At 48.2% G+C, this 23,057-nt stretch overlaps 1 protein-coding gene across 4 annotated transcripts in view; it reads right to left on the bottom strand.

The window, feature by feature from the left end:
• Positions 1-22,892, bottom strand: part of LOC144717822 (MFS-type transporter SLC18B1-like) — a 28,722-nt gene extending 5,830 nt beyond the window's left edge. Inside the window, exons 1-14 of one of the 4 annotated variants that reach the window (XM_078593500.1) lie at positions 22,714-22,891; positions 16,961-17,115; positions 11,141-11,442; positions 10,861-10,956; positions 9,546-9,619; positions 9,152-9,299; positions 7,881-8,037; positions 6,984-7,120; positions 6,684-6,785; positions 6,074-6,165; positions 4,831-4,926; positions 4,288-4,362; positions 2,694-2,787; positions 129-178 (exon numbers count right to left, since the gene is read on the bottom strand). In XM_078593500.1, the coding sequence (XP_078449626.1) occupies positions 129-178; positions 2,694-2,787; positions 4,288-4,362; positions 4,831-4,926; positions 6,074-6,165; positions 6,684-6,785; positions 6,984-7,120; positions 7,881-8,037; positions 9,152-9,299; positions 9,546-9,619; positions 10,861-10,956; positions 11,141-11,434 (1,415 nt within the window). In that variant the 5' untranslated portion in view covers positions 11,435-11,442; positions 16,961-17,115; positions 22,714-22,891. The other 3 variants (XM_078593501.1, XM_078593502.1, XM_078593503.1) reach the window with 3 other exon arrangements.
• Between the last annotated feature and the right edge of the window lie 165 nt (positions 22,893-23,057).

Below are 23,057 nucleotides of genomic sequence, written 5' to 3'. Positions count from 1 at the left end.
TTGTTAGCTATTCATGTTTGTGAGGTATTCAATGGAGATTACACAAATGTCCTAAGACTCATTGAGGCTTTCCTGGGTAAACAAACGTGATTCATAGTAATAATATCAATAAAAACAATAACACATACCTTTTCTTGCATCTGGCCACACAGATGTAATACGTGGACATAATGCAAGCCTGGAACAAACACACAAAACGGGTCAACAGTGTTAGCATTCCACTCAATTCACTCCGAGTGTCCGGCAACACGACTGGACATCTATGAAAAAGAGCTTCACGGCTCATCGGATTCCTCCAGGATAAATGCACATTCTGGTTCTGAACTCTGCAAGGCTGTGCTCGCTCCACTGACAGCAGTACAGCAAAAGTGGCACCTTTGAGACACCTGGACAATAACAAGTACGCACATGGCACTGGTCATATTGCCCGTCAATAATCGTGGATTTGGCCAGGATGCATCTCAAGGGATGTTGTTTGAGCTGATGGACAAGAGAAGGTCTATTCTTAACAATGTATCGAAATTTCGATTTAAAGCTTTCGTGACTGCAGGGATTTATATTCTTGGCTCTTTCGGTAAAGTCACGTAGAAGGGAAATAAAAAAAAATAAAACAATAAAATTCTCACGACGTTTCGATTGCAACACAAGCAATCATCAGGTGTGAAAACCACAGCAATAAAATTTGCTGTGGGTTTATTATTCGTGGGAATTTAATCGTTTTATTTTTATTATTTTATTATTTCCCTTCCACGTGACTTTTCCTTTAGAACCAAGAACAATTTATTGAAAGTTCCATTTTAATGTTCAATTTTATTGAGGGACTGTGTGTTGTCTTGGTGTGGTCTGGGACTGTTTTTGTTGTTGTTTTGCTGCCTTTTTCCAAGCTCAGGAATTGATTACACAATTTGAACTTCATGATTTATTTAAGGGGCGCCACGGTGGTGTAATTTCATCTCCCTCGCCTGGTATACAAGAGGTCGGGGGTTCGATCCCGACCCTTATGCCTGTATATTTGGAGTTTGCGTGTTCTCCCCGTGGTCGTGTAGATTTTTTTCTGGGTCCTTAGATTTCACCCTCCACATTTAGAAACATGCATTTAGTGTATTTGGCTGCTATACATTTACCTATAAGCCACTTCGTTGAGGTCGCTTCTGAAAAATAAGTTAATACATCAGTGGACTTTACCTCGTAAGATAAAACATTATTTAGTTTTATATTTGTAAGTGATTTGTTTACCGTTCCTATACTTTGCACTCTGATCGTGCTTTTGAATTGTTTGTTGTTGTAATGTTCTGACCCACTCTTACAGGTAGGAACGACAGTTCCACACTGCCCACCAGGGATTATTTGTCTGTCTGTCGTGCATAGCCACGCCCTCGATTTGTATTTCATAGAGCGCTTCGGGCGGGCTCAGCACCACGTGACGCGCCGCCCCACGCAGCTTGCGCCGCGTGACACGGATCGCACGAATGCGCTGTCCAACCAAGTTCCTACCTGCCCACTCCGAAGGAACGTGTTCGCTCATTGGATGGATTCCTTCAGTATAAATAAATATTCTGATTCTTAAGACTGCTGATGAAAGGGCAGCCAAAGGAGGGAGGGGGCATGTGCTCACATTTGGCCACCATTTCTAAAGGTATACCAACTGGTCCAGGAGCTTTCCCCTTTTATGCTCAAAGCACACACATGAGGAGCTTATTCTTACTATTTTACTGGTAGGAACCTCCTGGTTACACCAACCCACAGGGGATTATTGTGTCCGTCCGTCGTGCATCCAAAAATGGGAGGGGTGGGGCTGGGTGGAGAGGGGAGGGTGGGGAGCGGCTGGGTGGGGAGGGGCTGGGTGGTGAGGGTGGGGCTGGGTGGGGCTGGGAGGGGTGGGGCTGGGTGGGGAGGGGCTGGTCACCCCGTGGTGCCCGTATAAAACTCAACGTTTAACCTACTCACGCCGGCTTGTGCCCGCCCTCACAGTCGGGCATATTTGCGGAATACACCACGCCGCCGTTGACCCTGGCCATTGACCGAGCAACCCAACGTTCCTACCAGCTCCCTCCGCAGGAATGTGTTTCATTAATATTTTTTATTTCACCAGGTGAGGTCCATTGATATAAAAATCTCCTTTTCAGAAGTGACCTGGCTATCACAAATGATAGCTCAACAAAGTAGCTTATCACGCGGACATTTATAGCAGCCAAATACTCAAAACGCATGTTGATTCTAAATGTGGAGGGAAAAACCAGAGGCCCTGGATAAAAATCCACGCGACCACGGAGAGAGAGAACATACAAACTCCAGGCGTCAGGGGGTTGGAATCAAACCCACGACCTCCTTATATACCAGGTTTTTACCCATGCAGTGACCCTCTTTGGCTAGTCATCGAACAAAGATGGTCCACTGCATCGCATGCTTTCAGATGAGAGAGAATACTCTTCCTTCCGATATTAGGAAGCTACTGGAGCTACGCACTTTTACATCTACATTGGAAGCTCATTTCTTTAGAACCGCTTTTTGTGTTTAGTTTATTGTCCTTGTCCCGTACCTCCAATTAGCACGGATGGCTACGTACGGTGCGAAAGAAGTTCCACATACGTTCATAACGTTCCGCAGCAACGCGTAACGAGTTGGGGTTAAACCGCGTTGCCCACGGCCGGGCGTGCCGCCTCTGGGGTGGAGCGATGCACGTCCCCGCTCACCGCCACGAGCAGGAAGAGTCCCTGCACGGCGGCCGCCCACTTGAACTTGATTCGCTCGTTGAGGAATCCGCCCAGCGTGGGGCCCACGAAGCTCCTGGGGTGCACGGAATGAGGGCGGCCGTCACTGCACTGTTTCCACAAAAGTTAAACTGTGCATGTGTGTGTACGTATGTTGAACTTCTATCGCTCTGTACGTAGCCAACCGTGCTAATCGGAGGTGCGGGGGGAAGGACAACAAACTAAACACAAAAAACTGTTAAGTTTTATGTCCTTCCCCTGCACCTTCAATTTCGCAGCCGAGCTGAACGTGTAGTTTTGGGGAACTCTCAGTTGAGTTCCCCCAAAGCTACACGTTTACCCGGCTGCCAGAGGGTGTTTCAACCGTTATCGCGCAACTGAAAATCGATGTCGCTATTCCCTACCGGTCAACCCCTTTTCAGTGCCTACCTTACTACAGACCAATTCAGACCTTATTGCTCTACCCCGTGCCCTCAAAGATCTCAACGTTCATCCCACAAAGTCCCATCACAAGGGAGAAACACAAAAAAAGACAAAAATTCTCTATATAAGAATACGGGTAAACCGTATGGGTTGACAGCAATGGTATTCAAAATAATATCGTGCGCTGCCTTTGTGGAACGTGGGTAATGAATCAACAGGATTGGTATTTTGCAAATCAATTAGGTTACGAGCCGATTGGGCGTCGACTTACTTTTTTCTGCGGGGTTGGCAGATAATTTTTAAGACATGGGACATAAATGCTAACGTTTAACGTACACAAATGCTGCAGTGGTGGATTGTGGGTATTAAATTACGAGTGTCATACATGCCACAGTCTTCTGAACCAATGTATTGTTGCAGCTTCATTTCTTTACGGCAACACCTTGAAAGATTTTGATTTCACTCGGTCTTATTCTGCAGCATCTTGCCGGAGCCGCGGATGCTGAAACTCCTCTAGGGCTCGTCTCATTGAATCAGCTGCTAATGAGAAACAACTATTCATAAAACACGCAGGTTAATGCTAATATGAAGATGATGGCGACGGGAAGGGGGATAGATGTTTGACATCTGTCAGTGTACAGGCCAATCCTTTGTGTCTGCGGCTCATGGCCTCGTGGCTCACAGCGAGGTGATTATATCCCAACCACTGCCGCCGCTCGGCTCGTAACTTACTCGCTGGTGCCAGTCAGCCCGGGGGACACGGACCAGCAGTGCCTTACTTCACCACTGCATTCAGCTACTCTCGTGTGTAGGCCCCAGCTAGCCAAATTGCCCCGAGTCGGACGAAACAGACCGGCGCGTGGCCAAGGTCGATCATAGGCCACACCGTTTCGGCACCGTTTTTGACACGCGCGCGCCACCCCTGCTGCACGCGAAGCTGCCCAACAAAACAACTATGCACAGTGTTGAGCGGCTGACCCGCACACGGCAGAGCCCCGAAGCTGGAACTGGAAGTCTGAGTGAACTAGGCGAGGCAGCGATCGAGTGGTCGAGCGATCGGGACCTTCCTCGGCTGGTGACTACAAACGCGACAAGCGGTGGGGGGATAAGGGCCGTGCAGATGAGCGTTTGTTAGCAGCGTCCGTCGGCTCACCCGAAGGACATGAGGCTTGAGAAGAGGCCAGAGACCAGGCCCAACGTACCCAGACCCTCTTCGAAGCCATTCTCACTGCGGGGCAGATACAGGTTCCATTACAGATGCCGGCCTCCCGGGACAGTCAGGTACTACACTCCTGCTTGGTGCTATAGCCACCGCGAAAAACTTTATGCGGTTAGAATGAATATAGCACACACCACATTCCTGACTGCCAGAGCGATTCAATCTGTGCAACAAGACTTGACACAGGCGGTCTAGATGAAACACGCAAGTGTAGATGCAATACCAATCCAAGCGCACAGGGCACCCCCCTTTAAAGTATTTATGGCCACCTTTCTGTATTTAATTTTGGAACCTTATCATATAAAGGTTTGTCTGTGGACTGAACAACGGTGTTAAACCGTAGACTTGCACAACAACCACACGAGCCCTTCTGGCTCCATCAACGGAGCCACATTCCATCCTCGTGCGACCACCCACCGGGCGCGCGATGGGTAGCGAAACCCGGCCGACGGACCCAGCCTGGCCCTCCCGACTCACTAGGCCATGGAGAGAATTTCAGAGAAGGTGGGGACGATGGCCGTGCCGATGGAGACTCCAAGCACGAAGAGCACCACGACGAGCAACCACAACTGCCTGCTCGCACCGGCCACAGGGAAGCAGCGGCACACACACACACACGGCGCCCGCCAGCGGATATGAATGGCACGAGCAGAGAAGAAGAGGGTCCCCCGAGAGGTTCACAGTCTCCCGGGCCACCCTAAACTAAAACTGAACTGTGTTTTTACCAGGTAAGGCCCACTGAGCTATACAGCTCTTTTGTAATGACAGTAGAATCTACCTAAGGTGTGAGTGGACTAGTGGCCACGGGAGGTAATGACAGGGGAGTCAGCCTGCAGTCCGAATGGACTGGTGGCTACGGGAATGATCGAGAATAGGAGCGTGGCCAGGTGACGGAAGAAGATGGTAAAGTCTGCTGGTAGAGCGAACGGTCTAGAGTCAGCGAGAAGGTTCAGGAATGGGGGCGTGGCCTCGGACCGTACATAAGGGAGATGCGCGGGAGACTCGGGGCTGTTGCGGTGGGGTTCTCCACCTGTCCCGAGCGTGAGCACGTGTCTCCTTAGTAAAGAAACCATCTCAACACAAGTGCGTCGAAGTCGTCATTACACTATGACAAATGATAGCCTGGGTTTCAATCCAGGTTTCAACCACACACCCGCGATGAAACTGGGTAATCAAGCGTAGAAAGTTAATGGCCTGACAGGAACGACTGTACACAAAAAACACCACCAAAATGGGGTTGGTTTTATTCATCTTCTTGGTTCTTTCGGTTTTATTCAATTTAGATGAATTACAATGCAACGATTGGTGGCCAGCTGAGACCAAAACTCACTAAACATGAGAACCTTGTTTAATCTAATGATTAATCTCATGTCCAATGTTGTGTGTGTATATATATATAGTGTTGTTTCATGCGAATTGCATCTCACAATCGCTGAGAAACCACAGACCAAGCTCGAAGACTGCCAGGTGGTGAGCCAGCACCAACAACTGCTCAGCAGTTCTCTACATATGAAGAAGTTTTCAGCCAATTGATGTTCACAGACAATTGGTGAACGTTTATCCCAGCCAGGTCAAACTTGGATTTAAATGTAGGATCTCAGCAGTGTCGGCTCAGCGCTGTGACCCGGTCCGCCTGGCCACTTAACTTGGGAGACAAAAATGAATTTCAAAAAACAACAAAGACGACGACGCTCTTCTGCAGGCACGCGACGGAACTCACGTGGGGATGTGCAGGAACGGCACAGGGCCCAGCATGCAGAAACAGATGCCGGACACGAAGGCCCCGATCGCCATGATGCGGCGCCTCAGATGCTGCAAACAAAATCAATGACACGGAGGAGACAGGGAGGAGACAGGGAGACACCTTCACAGGGGCAGGAGCAGCCGGAGACGAGGGGCGACCTGGAAGAACCTGGTAAGCCACAACATCTCAATGTCCACCAAGTCAGTTTTGTTGTTGTTGGGAATAGGAGGACTTAAGTGGGTGGAATTAGTTCATCGTGTGGCCATCTGTGGGGAGATGATATGATACATACCAAAGTGTATTGTGACGGTTAATCTTTGAAGAATATATAATACGTGTTCGTTACCAAGTTTTTCAAGAACTCCTCTCAAACCAGACACCCCGACGTGGAGAAGCAGTTGCAACGTTTATTAAATTAACACGCATGTGACCTAACAATCAGGGGAATCAAAATTATTATGCAAATCAATTTGGATTTTTTTTTCATTAGCATTTCCGACCGGTATATTCAAATCGCATCTGTTAAAATGTGGCTGGGCTCAGACGGTCAACTCGCCACGCTCGTTGAGCCCGGTTGAACACTCACCGGTTTTTTGTCACTGATGTATCCAATGAAAGGGGAACTCAGCGCGTAGGTGATGCAGAGCCCCGCGAACACCAGGCCGATCTTCCCGGGCTTCAGGTCAAACTGCAAACATCCAAACGCGAGGAAAAAACCACGCGATACCAACACTGCCGCTACGCCCGGCGGCCACTCTGCCGATCGGTACGACAGAGTTCCACAAGACGCCGAACGGTGAGGGACTGTTAGTGCGCAAGAGGTGCCGGAGGAGGCGATGAGAGATCAGGAGGTCGACGGGAAATGTGACGTGGGACGCAAAGTCACCTGCTCGGAGAGGAAGAGGGAGAAGGTGGGGTCGAAGAATCCGAGCGAGCTGCCCAAGGAGCAGATGAGCAGCGAGACGACGACGATGGGCGGCAGCATCACGAGCCGCACAAACGAGCCATTGCTTGGCACCGAATCTGGGAGGAGGCGCCACAAATCGTTTTTTTGCAACGTCGTCCATCGAGTTTGGCCAGGAGAGACCCGGTGGTTACAGAAAGGCTGTCCCGAAGCCCCTGTGGTTTTATACCGATTAAACATTTTTTCTGGCCTCATGCTCTGCTCATGATACGGGCAGAGGGTAGGGCTAGCCGTGTGGTGGGAGGAGATGGAGTGTGTGGAGCTGATGCGGGTGAGAGGCCGCTCACTCTGCCTCGTGGGCATGGTCTGTGTCAAAATTTGACATAATTTGCATGAATTATAATAATGATTCTATTTGTCTTCGTGTGCCAGGCGCTAAATATAATTTGTGCCCATTTCACAAAGATGTCGCTGAATGTCACTGCAGCATTTTTGACAATATACTTCACTTCTAGGTTTTCATGGCCAATACAATGATCCATGTTTTGTTTTTGGTTCCCCCTCCACCACCCGACAAGATTGTCATGTTTACAAAGATATTAATTATATGTTGCCAGTGTAGCGGATCAAATTCTGAGTGATGAAGCTCCTCACAAGTGGCTTAAGATTTCATGACCGAATTCAACATCAACATCCGACCGCTTCACTTAAACTGCTTTGAGCTCAATCAGGCAATGAACTCGGATTTCAGAGTTCACTCTCGGATTTCCGAGTTCACTTCCTCATTGCATAAATCCAGCACATGGCCTGCACGCACGCGTGAGCGTTCTTGCTCACGCGCCCCTAGGGAGTCTATCATGCCGAGGGTCGAACTCTGACCTTGCGGCGGCAGGATGGCGAGGTTGATGGGGATCATGAGCAGCACAAAGGTGCCGATGACGAGGAACGGCAACTTGAAGCCCCACAGCTCGTACAGGAAGCCGCCCACGGGGGGACCGAGAACCAGGCCCAGGCCCGTGAAGATCTCCAGGAAGCCCTGCCAGTCAGCCGCGCACCAAACAAAACAATTTTTTATTTTGCCAGGTAAGACCCACTCCGAGCTATGTAGCTCTTTATCAGAAGCAACCTGGCTGCAAATGATAGCTCAACGAAGTGGCTTATCACGTGGAAATTTATAGCATTCCAAAGACTCTGAACGCGTGATGCCGATTCTAAATGTGGAGGGAAAAAACCGGAGGACCCAGAATTATTTTTTCCACACGGCCACAGGGGGAACATGCAAAATCCACATATAGAGGCGTCAGGGTCGTGATCGAACCCCCGGCCTCCTGTATACGAGGCGAGGTAGTTAACATCTCGCCGCCCACCGGCGGCACCCTGAACCTGCGGGGAACTAGCAAACGGCAGGGCTGGGTGTACTGGGGTTCTGCCAGTCTAGCAGTGGAGGAACTACCGAGTAGCGGGGCTGGATGTACCGTCAGTCTTCCTTCAGTTGAGCTGCGTGCATAGACTGCGTGAAAAGCCAGCCAGTCGATTATCCGCGCAAAGTCAGCGCAGCGCCTTCGTGGTGCAGGTGACAACCGCTGGCTACTTGTCGTGCCGAGCCGGAACCAAACGGTGATACGCTGGCCTCAAGACCAGGGCCACGGGTAGGGTTAGTGGGGCATCACCATGTCAAGTAACATCGCTAGGTTCACTGCGAGAACACAGCGTCACCGTGTCTGCTGTAAGTTTGTCGATTCGCTCAATGCGCGAGGATGTCATGTCGGCAGCATGGCTCAGCTTCTACGTGAGAAACCGGTGTCAGTCCATTGTTCAGAGACCCCATGAGAGACCAGGTAATTTGAGTATTAAACGAGATTTGGTCTCCACTACAAAAGACCTCACAATACTCACTCACCCACACTGAGAATAGCCCAGCCTGTATAACACACACACAGGTGACACTTACTCACAGGTGACACCAATTAAAAACTAACTAAAAACTAACTTCCTTAAAACTGCTTTTAATGTTTAGTTTGTTGTCCTTCCCCCGCACCTCCGATTAGCACGGTTGGCAACGTACGGTGCAAAAGAAGTTCAACATACATACATACAGGTGACGCACACACTCACAGGTGATGCACACAGACACGCGCGCGTGCGATCACCATGACGGTGGCGATGTTGTTAGGGAAGGTGCCGGCCAGGATGGTGAAGGACGCTGTGGTGGAGGCGGCACAGCCCAGCGCGTCCATGCAGCGCACGACGAAGCACATGGCGATGTAGACACTCCCGCTGGGGGCTTCGTCCAGGAGTCTGCATTCACAACCGCCGGGGCACCCAGCATGAGTCTCCACAAAAGAATTACTCAACTGCCGCTGGGGAAAAAGTTCTCGAGACTAACGGAGTCTTTCTTGCATAAAAATAAGCCATAATTTTTGTCGTTGTTATATTACGGCCTCTCTTAGTTCCAGGTACATCTATAATAATTGAGCAGTATGTAACGAATGATCTGTTGAGGGATGATGGGCTGAGCCAGCCACGGGCGACGATCCGGCTCACCCAAACAGGATCGTGCAGGTCCCCGACACGAGCATCCCCGACAGAAACATGAACTTGGATCCGATGTGGACGATCTGTCCACACGTGGAAAAAACATTCACCCTCCTCTTCCTCTGCCTCCGCTGCCTACAACACATTCACCGTTCCTCCACTTCCATCATCTACAACAAATTCACCCTCCTCCTCCGTCAATAACACATTCACCCGTCAGCACAATTCCATCCCCCCCCACCCCCGTCTCTGCCTGCTCCTCAACAGAGGCGATGTTCCGATTGACGAGACACCAACACCTCCATTCTACAAAATCAAAACAGTCAAGGAGCCAAACTTAAATTTGGGGACCATAATGGAATATTTTTTATTGTTAATATTTTTATGCTTATTTACCTAGCAAAGCCTCACGGAGCCTAAAGGCTCTTTTTCAGGAGGGTCCTGCAAAGGTTTTGCAGGAAGGGACGGTGTTGCTAAGTGCAATCCCACAATTGAGTTATTTGTTTTCAGTCGAATTTTTTTATACTGGGACATTTGGTCGATACCAGTTACAGCGCACAACAAGCTAGACCCGTCAAACTTCTGCCCAGCGACAAACATACATCTAGTATAAAATATTGAATACAAATGTTGTCATTTTGAACCACATTTCGTCACAGCTGTCACAAGAATCTTAAAAAATAAAAAATAAATTTATTTCGATTTAAAGCTTTCGTGACTGCAGGCATTCATATTCTTGATTCTTTCGGTAAAGTCACGTAGAAGGGAAATAATAAAATAGTAAAAATAAAACAATCAAATTCTCACGACGTTTCCATTGCAACACAAGCAATCATCATCATCAGGTATGAAAACCACAGCAATAATTTTTTTTTTTTTAATTTTCTTGCTGGGGTTTTCACACCAGAGGATGGTTGCTTGTGTTGCAATCGAAACGTCATGAGAATGTTACTGTTTTATTCTTATTATTTTATTACTTACCTTCTACGTGACGTTACTGAAAAAACCAAGAATATTTTTTTCAAGTTTACAAGTTTTAGTAATCCATTAATGCGAAACTTGTCGAGCTTCTCTGTTGAATTCTACAATGTTCGTTGTTTCTAGCGCTTGAGACACGTGTGCCAAACATTATTTGTTTGCACGGGGTTTTCTCCAGCTTCTCCGGTTTCCTCGCACGTGACAATCACCGATGGATGGAGTCAGCCACCCACTCCCACAATTAGTCCCGAGACTCTGCGAGGCTTTCCTCGATTTAAAAAGAAAATTACTACTCCCTACTCCAAACAAAACAAGGGACAGACGCGTTTTTTGCAAGGCAACGTACGTATTTGCCAAACAGTGGCGACGACAGGAGGTTCATGAGCGCGAACGAGCCGAATATGAGGCCCACGATCGAGTCGCTGGCTCCCTTCTTGGCGGCCTGCGGGAAAAGTGGGACAAGCACGAGGCGCCGGTAAATCCGCGAGAGCCGGAGCCAGACAACAACGCGCCAGCTCACTCACCGCACCGGTGACGTCGTGTTCTTGAACACCGATGACTTCCATACGGAATAAAAATAATAATATTTGAACTATTTGTACAGAGCAACTTGGACGGCTACGTGCCTCCTTGGGGAAGAACGGAGCCAGCACCGCGTAACAGATCATGGAGCTAAAGTTGATGCTGGCCACGGACAACATCGTCAAGTACTCCTTCCTGGTGAAGCCGCTGCCCTGGCCATCGGGCTCCACACCGTCACTCCGCGAACCGACGACATCCAGGGGGTTCGACTCCTCCTCCTCCTCCAGCCGGGCTGGGTCGCGGGTGCCCGACGTCGCTCCTCGGTCCTCGCCGTTTGAGGCGAGGTCTCGCGAGGCGTTGGACCCCGAATCCGGCTCGCCTCCGAGTCCCTCCTCCATCGGCCCTTCTGGAAAAAAAAAACCACATGGAAGGAAAAACATCGTGCATGCGCTGGATATAAACCTGGAATGCTTTCCCAACACGCCGCCTGTCTTGAAGTCGCGAGAGGCGTGTTACCGTCCGGGTCGCGCGACGGGATGACGTCACGGGGAGGCGAGGCGCGCGTGGCGTGTGCCATCGCTGCCTTGGCCGAAGAGGCCTCTCCGTTTATGTACGAATGTATGTTGAAATTCTTTCACACCGTACATAGCTAACCACGCTAATTGGAGGTACGGGGGAAGGACAACAAACTAAACACATAAAGCAGTTTTGAAGAAATGAGTTTTGAATGGAGATTTAGTGGTAAAGTTAGGTGTTTTTTTATCGCCAGGTCTTCAGCAACCCTTTGATAAATTTGGCTCAATTTCTATAGAGCAAGTCCCTAAATGCAACACAACTTTGTTTTCAAATTCCACTTATATGACCGACCCCATATCAAAGACGGACAGAGCTAATGCATGAATGTTATTAATCTTAGTTGCAAAGTGTTAACGCCCATCCTGCATTGTCGGGCACTGCAGGCTGGCCACGAATAAACACAATTCGCAGAGTCTCTCTCTGCTCACACAAAACACAGGCACATATACTCAACTCGACTGGTGGCCGTCAACTAATGGTGGAAATGCGACATTCCCATGAGAGGTGCCAGTCTCTCCACTGAGAAACTTTCAATCATACATCCCAGCGGTCACCACGGCCTTCTGGGAGTAATTTATTACATCAACGCACCTTAGGAGTGGACACCGAGGATTGAGATCTGTGACTTACAAGTGCCCTGCACTGAGTGTTTAAACCTTCAGAAACAACACAGATCGTAAGAGTCATTTACAGAGCTACAGCTCTGCCTTGGCAGTCAAAGGCCATCAACTTCCACCTGGCCTTCCTCACAGCACTCTTTTAATCCTTCCTCCCCCACCTTTTCCCCTTCCCTGCCAAATCAAAATGCCTCCTCTAATCGCCCTGCTTCCTCTCCCCACAATGCAGCTCAGCGGTACTCGCTGAGCTGCGTTGGCTTCCGGTTACTGAACGAAAACATTTCAAGGTCGTGCTCATTCCACACAAAGTGCTTGCCACAAATGAACCACAATACCTCGCTGATCTGGTCAAGGAGCATAAACCATCACGCAAACTCCGGTCATCCTCGCAGCGGCTTTTGGCTAACCATCGAACAAAGACGGTCAACGCATCGCGCGCTTTCAGATGCGCTTCTGCGGAACGTCTGGAACGCTCTTCCTTACAATATTAGGAAGCCACTCGAGATTGAAAACTAATTTCTTTAAAACTGCTTTTTGTGTTTAGTTTGTTGTCCTTACACCCGCACCTTCGATTAGCACGGTTGGCTACGTACGGTGCGAAAGAAGTTCACCATAAATACATGCAAGTCCTACAGAGCAAGGCTCTCCTGCATCTTCTGTGCAATGGTTCATGAGTGGTTTTTGGGCCTCACCAGCTGAAAAAAAAAGTCTTGAGTCTAAGAGCGCTTTTACTGTAAAGCGTTATGGGAGCAGCAAATCGACTCACTGGCCACGGGTCAACCTTTGCTCTGTGGAAGTTGCTCATTCCTATCTCTCCTGTGTAAGAGACGTGTTGCCTCATAGGGTTTCCTCAGTAAAATAAAGGCAACTTGTACCATACCTTATCTCAAAACGTAATGCAGTAAAGCCTTGCCCTGTGCAACTGGCTTCCTGACAGCCGCCCATGCTGTCAACTCCATGGTCCATTTCACACCTCTGATAAGCACGGTTGGCTATACGTATGGTGCGAAAGAAGTTCGACATACATACATACAAGTCCATGTTCAAGATCTCCCTCGTTTCTACCAGCCCATAATTCACTCCACAAAATAAATATGAGCACCATTAGAGATCAGCACCACTCCCATTGCTCATTTGAGAAGCGACACTTTTGACTCCCCGAATGGCAGAATTGCATTCTCATTTGCCTGCTTCATGCATAGACAGTCGTCGTGATATCACCGTCAGGATTGCTCACGCTTGCTCATCTATGCAGCTGGGTTTCTGTACGCAGCTCTGCAACAGTCTACCCCACTCCAACAGTTCGATTCAACGACCCCACAAATTGGCATCAGGATGAAAATGTTGAAAACCGCCACCACATCTTGGACGGGTGGCAACACCTAGTGGGCCCATGAGCTACCAAATTGGAGGTTTGGTCGCTCATAGATGAGGCTTTGGGTAATCTTGGTAGCGAAAAGGGTATTTAATACAATTGGACGTTTTAAGCTGCAGGTTGTAAAATTAAGGCAGGATCCCGTAAAGTTTTCTACGTGTGTGCCATACAAATACAAAATAATTAAGGTTGAGACAAATTCATCAGAGCCGAATGTAATCCCAATTTCAGCTGGGCTTCACATAACCAAATCGGACTGACTCCGAATCTTTACAGGTGACTGCATTTTACCACCGTCACAGTTTGGAAGCAAACTGAACGCAGAAATTTGAAAGCTACAATTGCAGACTGCGCTTTATGCACGCACGTTCGTGCGCTAGTCACGTAACTATATCCACACTCCCCTGTCTCTTGCCTAGCAGCACATTATATAACACATTGATGTAACCCAGGTCGCATTTACAAAATAGGCAATGCTGTTTCACGTGTCTCGTTGGCTATATTGCATCCTCAAGGTTAAGGATACTGCAGCGTCGCGTCAGATTCTCATCTTTAAAGAAAGCACCACCACCACCGCCACTGTTTCACGTATGATGTGACCTTTGGAGCACTGGATAAGGTTCAGCGTTTGATTACAAGAGAGGACAGCATGTGGAAGTTTTTACTGATAGCCCCGCCCCCCCCATGGGGTAAACGGTGGCATTTCACAATACGACCAACAAACATTAGAGGGGAGTAATAACAATGCATTAAATAAGTTACTAAAATCATCCACAAATATGTAATCATTAAGCTCAAGATATTGCACCACGCATGAGAAACAATGTTTCGTGACTCGTACACCGCCAGTTGTTTGTAGTAGGTTCCCGTGACCCCCTGCGGCCACTAGAGGCCGTTGCGCTTCACAGAATGTCACAGAAAGAATCGATTCTTGAAGTGAATGGGAGACGAATCATTCGGGGGCAAGGGGAACGAACTGTTACACCTCCAATCGGTGTCCATCACGTGGCCAATTCCCAGCTCCCGACCGAGGCAAGCCACGTACTGCATTGTGGAATGACTCAGGAGGGATTTCATGTGTCTCTGATGCGACCTGGCATCAGAGACGGTAGGTCGCTTCGATAAAATAAATGAATACCTAAGTGGGCTTTGCCTGGTAAGAGAAACACATAATGTAGTTGTATTTCGATTTAAAGCTTTCGTGATGGCAGGGATTCATCTTCATGGTTCTTTCGGTAAAGTCATGTAGAAGGGAAATAATAAAATAATAAAAGTAAAACATAATAAAATACAATTCTCACGACGTTTCGGCCACAACGCAAGCAGCCGTCCTCAGGTGAAGAACAGGTCTGTCTTTCCGACAGACCTGTTCTTCACCTGAGGACGGTTGCTTGATGTTGCGGCCGAAACGTCGCGAGAATTGTATTTTATTATGTACATTTTTTATTATTTCCCTTCTACGTGACTTTACCGAAAGAACCAAGAAGAATGTAGTTGTATTTGTATATTTTTAAGTGATTCGTTTATACCTTTCCTATACTTTGCACTCCTATCGTGTTTTCGTATCGTCTGTTGTAGCGTTGTGACCCGCTCCTACTGGACATCTGTGACAAAGAGCTTTATAGCTTATCAAATTCCTTCTGCAGTATAAATAAATATTCCAATTCTGATTATACAAACAATCGTGTGGCTCACTCTGTGTTCATCTCCGAGTAGCACGGTTGGCTACGTTCAGTGCGAAAGACGTTCAACATACACAGATACATGTCCTTAAACGCACCGAGGACTGAGAAAGGCCAATCGTACAACGAAACGAAACAGGACAGTGGTGCGTTAAGAGGCAGTGGATTGTCGCGCTCAAATGTCACAAATTAACAGTGCCAAGATACAAATGCCATGTTATAGTCAACCACGCCAATCAGCATTGTATTCAAAATTGACTTTAGCACTGTCAACAACACACCCAGAATTCACTTCTGTATAGGCGAGCGCATCATGAGCACACAAACACTGTACTGTAGCATATGCATGTAGGCCCGACGGATTAGGCTTTGACACCGCCAGATTAACATACAAAAGGAATTTTAATGCTCGTGTGTTTCCACAGTGACCAGGTCTTCCAGTTGTACAGCTAAAAAAACCCATTGAAAATTCACACAGGACCTTAATGCCACCGTATAATTATCACGATCGACGAAGAGCTTGAACCAACAAGATAGTGAGCTTAATTCTAGATTTGAAGCTTTCGTGACTGCAAGGATTCATATTCTTAGTTTTTTTCGGTAAAGTCACGTAGGTAAAACATTAAAATAAATAAAAGTAAAATAAAATAAAAATCACGACGTTTCGGAGGCAACACAAACTTCCGTCTTCAGGTGGAACCGTCACAGCCACGACAGCTGTATCAAGTAAATGAGAGATTGCAGGAGCTACCACTCCGTTTATATAATGGTTGGAGAGGGGGGGGAGAAGGGCCAAGTACAGCACACTTTTTATTCATATGTATGTCATATGTAAGGTGAGGCTAGAGACTAAGATAGTGAGCACTTCTAAAAGCGCACATTTTCCTTCAGTCCCTTATCTCCTCTCTCGTGCGCCCGTGATGAATGTCGATATCGCCGTACGGATCCCCGAGGGAGTTTTCGGCACGGTACACTTGCCAATTAATCTCGAATCAAAGATCAAAAACCCAGCATATTCGTCAATAACGCTGCCCTAAACGGGAAACAAATTCAGGAATCCCCATTTACGTAGTTTCGCAAATACTGTAGCCACTTGATTAATACAACTACCTGATTTATGTCGCTTCAACCCACACTACGTCGCTGACATCATCATCCATTCGTATCCGTTGCCTCGATAATAGTTTTACAAACTATTTTAGTTTTTTTCTTCACCAGCTAAGACACACTGAGCTATATTGTTCTTTTTTCAGAAGCGACCAGGCCACAAATGATAGCTCAACGAAGTAGGTTACCAAGTGGAAATTGAAAGCAGCCAAAAACGTACGATTCTAAATGCGGAAGGAAAAACCGGAGGACCCGGAGAAAAATCCCCACGACCACGGGGATAACATGCAAATGCAAAATATACAGACGTGAGAGTCGGCATCGAAACCCACGACCTCCTGTATAGCAGACGAGGTCGTTAACATCCTTCGCCTCCATCAACCCTGTACATCGCTGTGATTTACGTCGCTTCGATATTCGTCGTCACATCTTTCAGGAACGCACCCCCGGCGTAAACCAGGGCATTACTGTATACAACGGGCGACGTTTCGAGCAACGGCTCTTCTTCACAGCGGTAGGGAGGATCACGTATAAGAGCAACTTGCCCTGCGTCGTGGCGAGCTCTACCTCTCGTCGTGCGTGGCGCTGGCGTCGCTCCCTCCCGCGCGGTTCGCCGAGCCCACCGGCGGAGAGAACCTTCAAGTGGCACAGCCCTCAGACGAGGAGTGGAGTGGATAATCCCAGCTTGGGGTTGGCTACTTCCAAGGTGCAAAGTCACTGCCCTGACAACAACAACAAAACCCCCACAATTAGTAAATTAAAACAGGCAGAGCCATTATGAGCGAGTGGCAGGTCGGCACTGCAACCAAGCACTCGTGGGGTTAAAGCTGACCATGCTTGCAACAAGGTAATCACTAAACACAATTGGACAGCAGTCCTCCTACGACAGCAGTTTTCTTGCTGTCGCTGTCTCATCTGATGACGGTTGCTTGTGTTGCGATCGAAACGTCGTGATCTTTCATTTTTGTGACTTTACCGAAAGAACCAAAGAGTATGGATTCTTATTAGCTTGCTGCAACATTTTCATAATATTTTGAGCCGATGCTGTTTTTATTAGATTGACTACAGAATTGAAACATGTGCTGTCAGCCAAATATTCAGGAAACAACAGGGGAACAATTTCCCAAATATGGTAGAGCTACACGAACTACATAATTTATTCTACGTGTTATTTTTTATTAGTAATCTTGATGCACGTAATGTAATTGTAAATAGTAATTTAAGAAATGCAAAATCATGCAAACAGCACCTCTAATGCGCACTGCCGTCATGTCACGCTGCTGTTCATTAATTTTATTTTAAGGTCTCTCCGGAAGCGGTTGAACTCAAGGTTTTCGTTCTTGAGTTTGTCGGGGTCGAGAATTCCACGCGACAGGGGGCCCTGCCGCCTTCTGAAAAGCGTAGGCAGGGTTCCTATAACAACGACGATGAGATCCCCGCACCTCCGCTTAGCACTGTTGGCTAAGTACGGTGCGAAAGAAGTTCAACATGCAGTAGATACATCGACATCACCATGAGCAGCGGGTCTAAGGTGCTGTCGCTTCTGATCGTTGGCGACAGGCGTGCATAAATCCCGACAAATAACGGGGTTCCATACCATATAAGGCACTTGTATACAGACAGAGCTTATACTTTACGCGCTGTGGAACCGAAAGCAAATGAAAGTCTTCAAAAGCATGGGCTTCTGTAGTCCATGATCGTATCTCGTCTTGTGCCAGCGAGTAATCTGGCTGCTGCATTCAAGGCACGCTGGAGCTGGTTAATCACCTTCATTGTTGCGCCGGCCAGAAAACCATTGCACAAGTCAACTCGGGAAGTAATGAGAGTGTGAATGAGTGTTGCACAGCTGCCTTGGCATCCAGGGATCGATGGACACAATGCAGCTGACAGAGCTGGAAAAAGCAGCCCTTACAGATCATAGCAACGTGTTGTGCGGATTCAAGGTCAGGTGCCAATAGAACTCCAAGACTATAGACATAGGCAGCTGGTGGTATGGTAGTCGTACCCACATTGAGCGGATGGACCGTGGCTGATCAGCTTATCAAAGCTATAGGTCGTGCCGAACCAGATCACATCTGTTTTATATCTGTATTCAGCTTCAATCGATTGGATGCCATCCAGCATCTAACATCGAGAACACATTGTTCAAGAGCAATGGTTGATGCCGTTATGCGATCTGGCTCACAATGTACGCACAGCCAAAAGTGTCATCTGCAAATGTGCGAAGGTTAACCCAATGTTTGTCCACCAGTTCCGAGAACTCAGCGGCATAGACGATAAAAAGTACAGGACGTAACACTGAACAAGTGACACGAACAGTTGATAACAACCGGCCGTTGTGACACACTCTCTAAGTTCTGCCCGTTGAGTATGAATGAAACCAGAGTGGCAAAGCTCCACCAATCCCGAATCTTCGCTCAGGACCCTGCAGCATCACAACACAGTCGACAGTTATCAAACGCCACAGCAAGATCGAGGAGACGCAACGCGGACAGTTTGCCGTTGTCGGTAACCATCGGGAGGCCATTGGAGACATTCAGAAAGGCCGTCTCGGCACTGCGGGCACTTCCGATCGGCCGACTTGAAACGTCGGCATTGAATGTGTCATCAGAAAGTGCCTGCAGCTGCAATTGCAAATGTTTCGTCAAGCAGGTTATTTTTGGGTGAGATCGCGTAAATTTAAATGTGTAATTAAACCCGCCACCTCGCGGACACAGCCAATTATTAAGGTTTGTCACGTAAACAGAACATGCCAATTTACAACATTTACAATTTGAGTATGACATTTCGCCAGTAATTAGAATAAGCTGCAGCAGGCTAATTCTAATTACTTGCGATCCAGTGGCACTGCGATGCCAGAAACATCCAAATTGTAAGAGTCACAAAACCCCACTCGTATTCTAGAGCATCAGACCATGAGAAAGCCCCTCGTTGCTTTACCAGAAGCCACCTTTGGCCAAATCGCCCGAAACGAGTGGTCCCATCTCGCCAAATCTCGTAAATACAACCAGGGGTTGAGTGCGGAGAGCGCATGCAACGGGCCACTGCCATGCACAACAGGTTGCTATGGGGTGCTGCGGGGCTACGTGGTCCGCAGCAGAGGGGAGTGCAGCAAAATGCGTTGTTGTACTGTACATCTGCGCTCCCAGCGTCCACGTCTACCCCCGCTGAGCTTTCATAAAATCGCCCCAAAAGGCTCCGCTTGGGGAGGCACTCAACCAGCAGCGGATTCACAAGAGGGCTGTACACTTTCGATTTAAAGCTTTCGTGACTGCAGGGATTCATCTTCTTGGTTCTTTCGGTAAAGTCACGTAGAAGGGAAGTAATAAAGTAATAAAACATAATAAAAATAATTCTCACGACGTTTCGGCCACAACGCAAGCAGCCGTCCTCAGGTGGAGAACAGGTCTGTCTTCTCGACGTTGTGACCGCAACGTCGTGAGAATTATTTTTATTATGTTTTATTTTTATTATTTTATTATTTCCATTCTACGTGACTTTACCGAAAGAACCAAGAAGAGGGCTGTACACGTCAAGCAATGCTGGCAAGAGCTGGTCTCCAGGGAACCAACCCAGTGCTCGGCTTCCCATCAAGTGGTGCCGCCTCACCAATTCGTGTCAGCCGGGCGGCGGTGGCCGTGCACCGCCTCTCATCCAGGACCGTCATGGTCGTTCCTGAATTCATGCCAATTGTCAAATGTTGTCGGTTTACTCTCCAACACACAACCGGCGTGCTGAAGTAGTGGCACGTTTGGTTTACGTGACAAACCCTACTGATTTGCTGCGTCGGGTGGTGGCGGGTTCACGACACATTTATATTGTACGCGATCTAACCCAAGAAAAACATCTTTATTACGAACCGTGGTAGCAATTATAATTTTAGCTTTCATATTTGCGTCATCCACGCTCATTGCATCTCACAACGCTGTACGATAATTATATGCAGAATCACACTCACGACTATGGGGCCATCCATAAATGACGTCACGCGATTTTGGACGATTTATGACCCCCTCCCCCCTCGTCACACAGCGTCACAAAAAGTCAGACCCCCCTCAAATATGACGTTACAAAGCTCTGCCCCCCCCCCCAAAAAAAAATAAAACATGCTTCAAATCGCTTTAAACTATTGTCATTGTAGTGCGTATTTAATGTGGCGCTGCACTCTGATGTTGTAGGAGAAAACATTTATTAAAACGTTTATTTAATAAGTCGAACGTGTTGTCTATATGTATTTAAAGTTGCGCATTTTGATGTGACATCACATTTCTCAACCCCCCCCCCCTCGTCACGCATCGTCACAAATGTCTGACCCCCCCCCCCCCCCCCCAGGTGCGTGACGTCATTTATGAACGGCCCCTATGCACGTGGCTGCCTGTAATCCAACAGCAGCAGTAACGAGGGTTGATGGATCACTGCACAGATGTTGTTAAACTCCCTTCCCGTGCGCGTCCACCAGGTGGCTCTGCCCGAAGGCAGTCTTGCAGGGATGTGGAACTCTCCACCTCTTCCGTCTGTATGGCGCATGGGTGGGAAAAACCACGATTTTTCCAGCGGCAGGCATCGGGTTTTTTCTTTAATACAATTAAACCCGATTTCGGGGAATTAAAACCTGGTGTAATGAATATGAAACCCTGATCCAAGGCTTAGGCTGCTTTCTCGTCGGTGCTGCTATCATACTCGGGGGGGCCGTCGGGCACGGGGTAGTCGTAGAATGAGGCGGGCAGATTGGTCACGATGAACACGAGCTTCTCCTCCACAATCGTGGGCACCAGTGAGTTCCTTAGCTTGGAATGGATGAAGCCCGTTGTTGAGAAGTGCAGTTCTGCAATTAGAACCAATTAAACCGGATTTCTCCCAATCTCAGATGATCGGGTTTAATATAAAAAGACAATTAAACCCGATTGTAAAAAACCCGACTGTGTCACCCTTGGTATGGCGAAGTGTTTTCCCCATCGCTCGCATGCGTGGATTTCCTCCGGGTGCTCCGGATTTCCTCCCACGTGTATACAACTCATCAAGTGACCGGATACCACGGCCATAGAGGACCGCAGAGCTCGGGCACCTGTGGGCGTCGCTGCCTTCACGCTTCTCTGTGATTCCTTGCGCACCTTCAGTCGTCTCTCTAACAAGAGTGAGCGGATACCACGATGGTATGATTATAAACTCGCCTTTTGCCCGTCCAAGGACGGGTGTATTGCAGTCAATCTGAAACGTGCAGGCGAAAAGCAGACCGCGACGTGATATGTTCATTGCATCAATACGTGTCCAATTTATAAGGGCGCGGTGACACAGACATATTTCATTTGAAGGTTATCATCCCTTGTTCATCATGACGTCCTTTTTACTTTGATGTCTCAACAGCGTTACGGAGATCGCGTGACGTGTGGGTTCTGCCTTTGTAGTGAGGGTTGTGAGTTGACGCCTAGGAGGGGGGAGGAGGCGCCTCGCCCCCCATGTGGAGTGACGTCAGCAGCTAATTATTATTAATGGAGGGGGTGTCCATTTGGAGGACGTCACCTGCTCAAGAATATTAATGAGGGGGGCTGGTCGCCGTGGATTGACGTCACGAGCGTTGTGATTATAGTCGGTATACTGGAGGAGGAATCCGATGAGCTATAAAGTTATTTTTCACAGATGTCCAGTAGGGGTGGGTCAGAACGTTACAGCAAAAAACACGACAGGATTGCAAAATATAGAAAAGGTAAACAAATCACTTCCAAAAACATAAATAAAACTAAACTTAAACAAAAATCTTACAAGGTAAAGTCCACTGAGCTATTAGGGGCCGTCCATAAATGACGTCACGCGATTTTTGACCCCCCCCCCCTCGTCCCACGGCGTCACAAAAAGTCAGACCCCCCTCAATTATGACGTCACAAAGCTGTGCGCCCCCCCCCAAAATAAAACACGCTTCAAATCGCTTTAAACTATTGTCACTGTAGTGCGTATTTAATGTGGCGCTGCATTCTGATGTTGTAGGAGAAAACATTTATTACAAAGTCTATTTAATTAAGTAGAACGTGTTGTTTATATTTATTTAAAGTAGCGCATTTTGATGTGACGTCACGTTTCTCACCCCCCCCCCTAGGTACGTGACGTCATTTATGGACGGCCCCAAAGTCCACTGAGCTATTTTTTTTAGAAATGACCTATCCATCACAAATGATATCTCAACACAGCGGCTTCAACTGCTTATCACGTGCACCATTATACACGCGGCCAAATAATCCAAACGCGCCTCCATTCTAAACGTGGGAATAAAAACCGCGGAGTGACCCGCAGAAGAAACAAACCCAAAATAATCGCACGCCACCCACCTCGCACTCGGAGTCCCACCAAACGTTGACGCCGTGGAGCGGGTGGCCTAGGCGCGAGTTTCTGGAGTAAAGAAGGGGGGCAGAGGCGGGTCGGTTCACCGGCGGATCGGAGGCTCACCCCGCGGTCACTCCACGTGCTGTTCCAGGCCGCTTGACAGCGGAAGTGGAGCGCACGTGGGAGGAGGGCGGGGCGAGCGGAGGGAGCCGCCGGCCAATCGGAGCGCGCGACAGCCAAAAAAATTCCGAGCGCGCTTAGGTCACGTGGGCTAGCAGCTGTTTTGAAACGCGGGGAAGTTCGAATTTGCTGCTGCTGCTGGTATAAAGCATTGCCCTGGACGTGGGAG

Source organism: Lampetra planeri, chromosome 4 (assembly GCF_965212315.1).
Source record: "Lampetra planeri chromosome 4, kcLamPlan1.2.h2, whole genome shotgun sequence".
Lineage (NCBI taxonomy): Eukaryota > Metazoa > Chordata > Hyperoartia > Petromyzontiformes > Petromyzontidae > Lampetra > Lampetra planeri.
The sequence above is the reverse complement of the archived record's forward strand: the minus strand, read 5'-3'. Positions and strand labels throughout refer to the sequence as shown.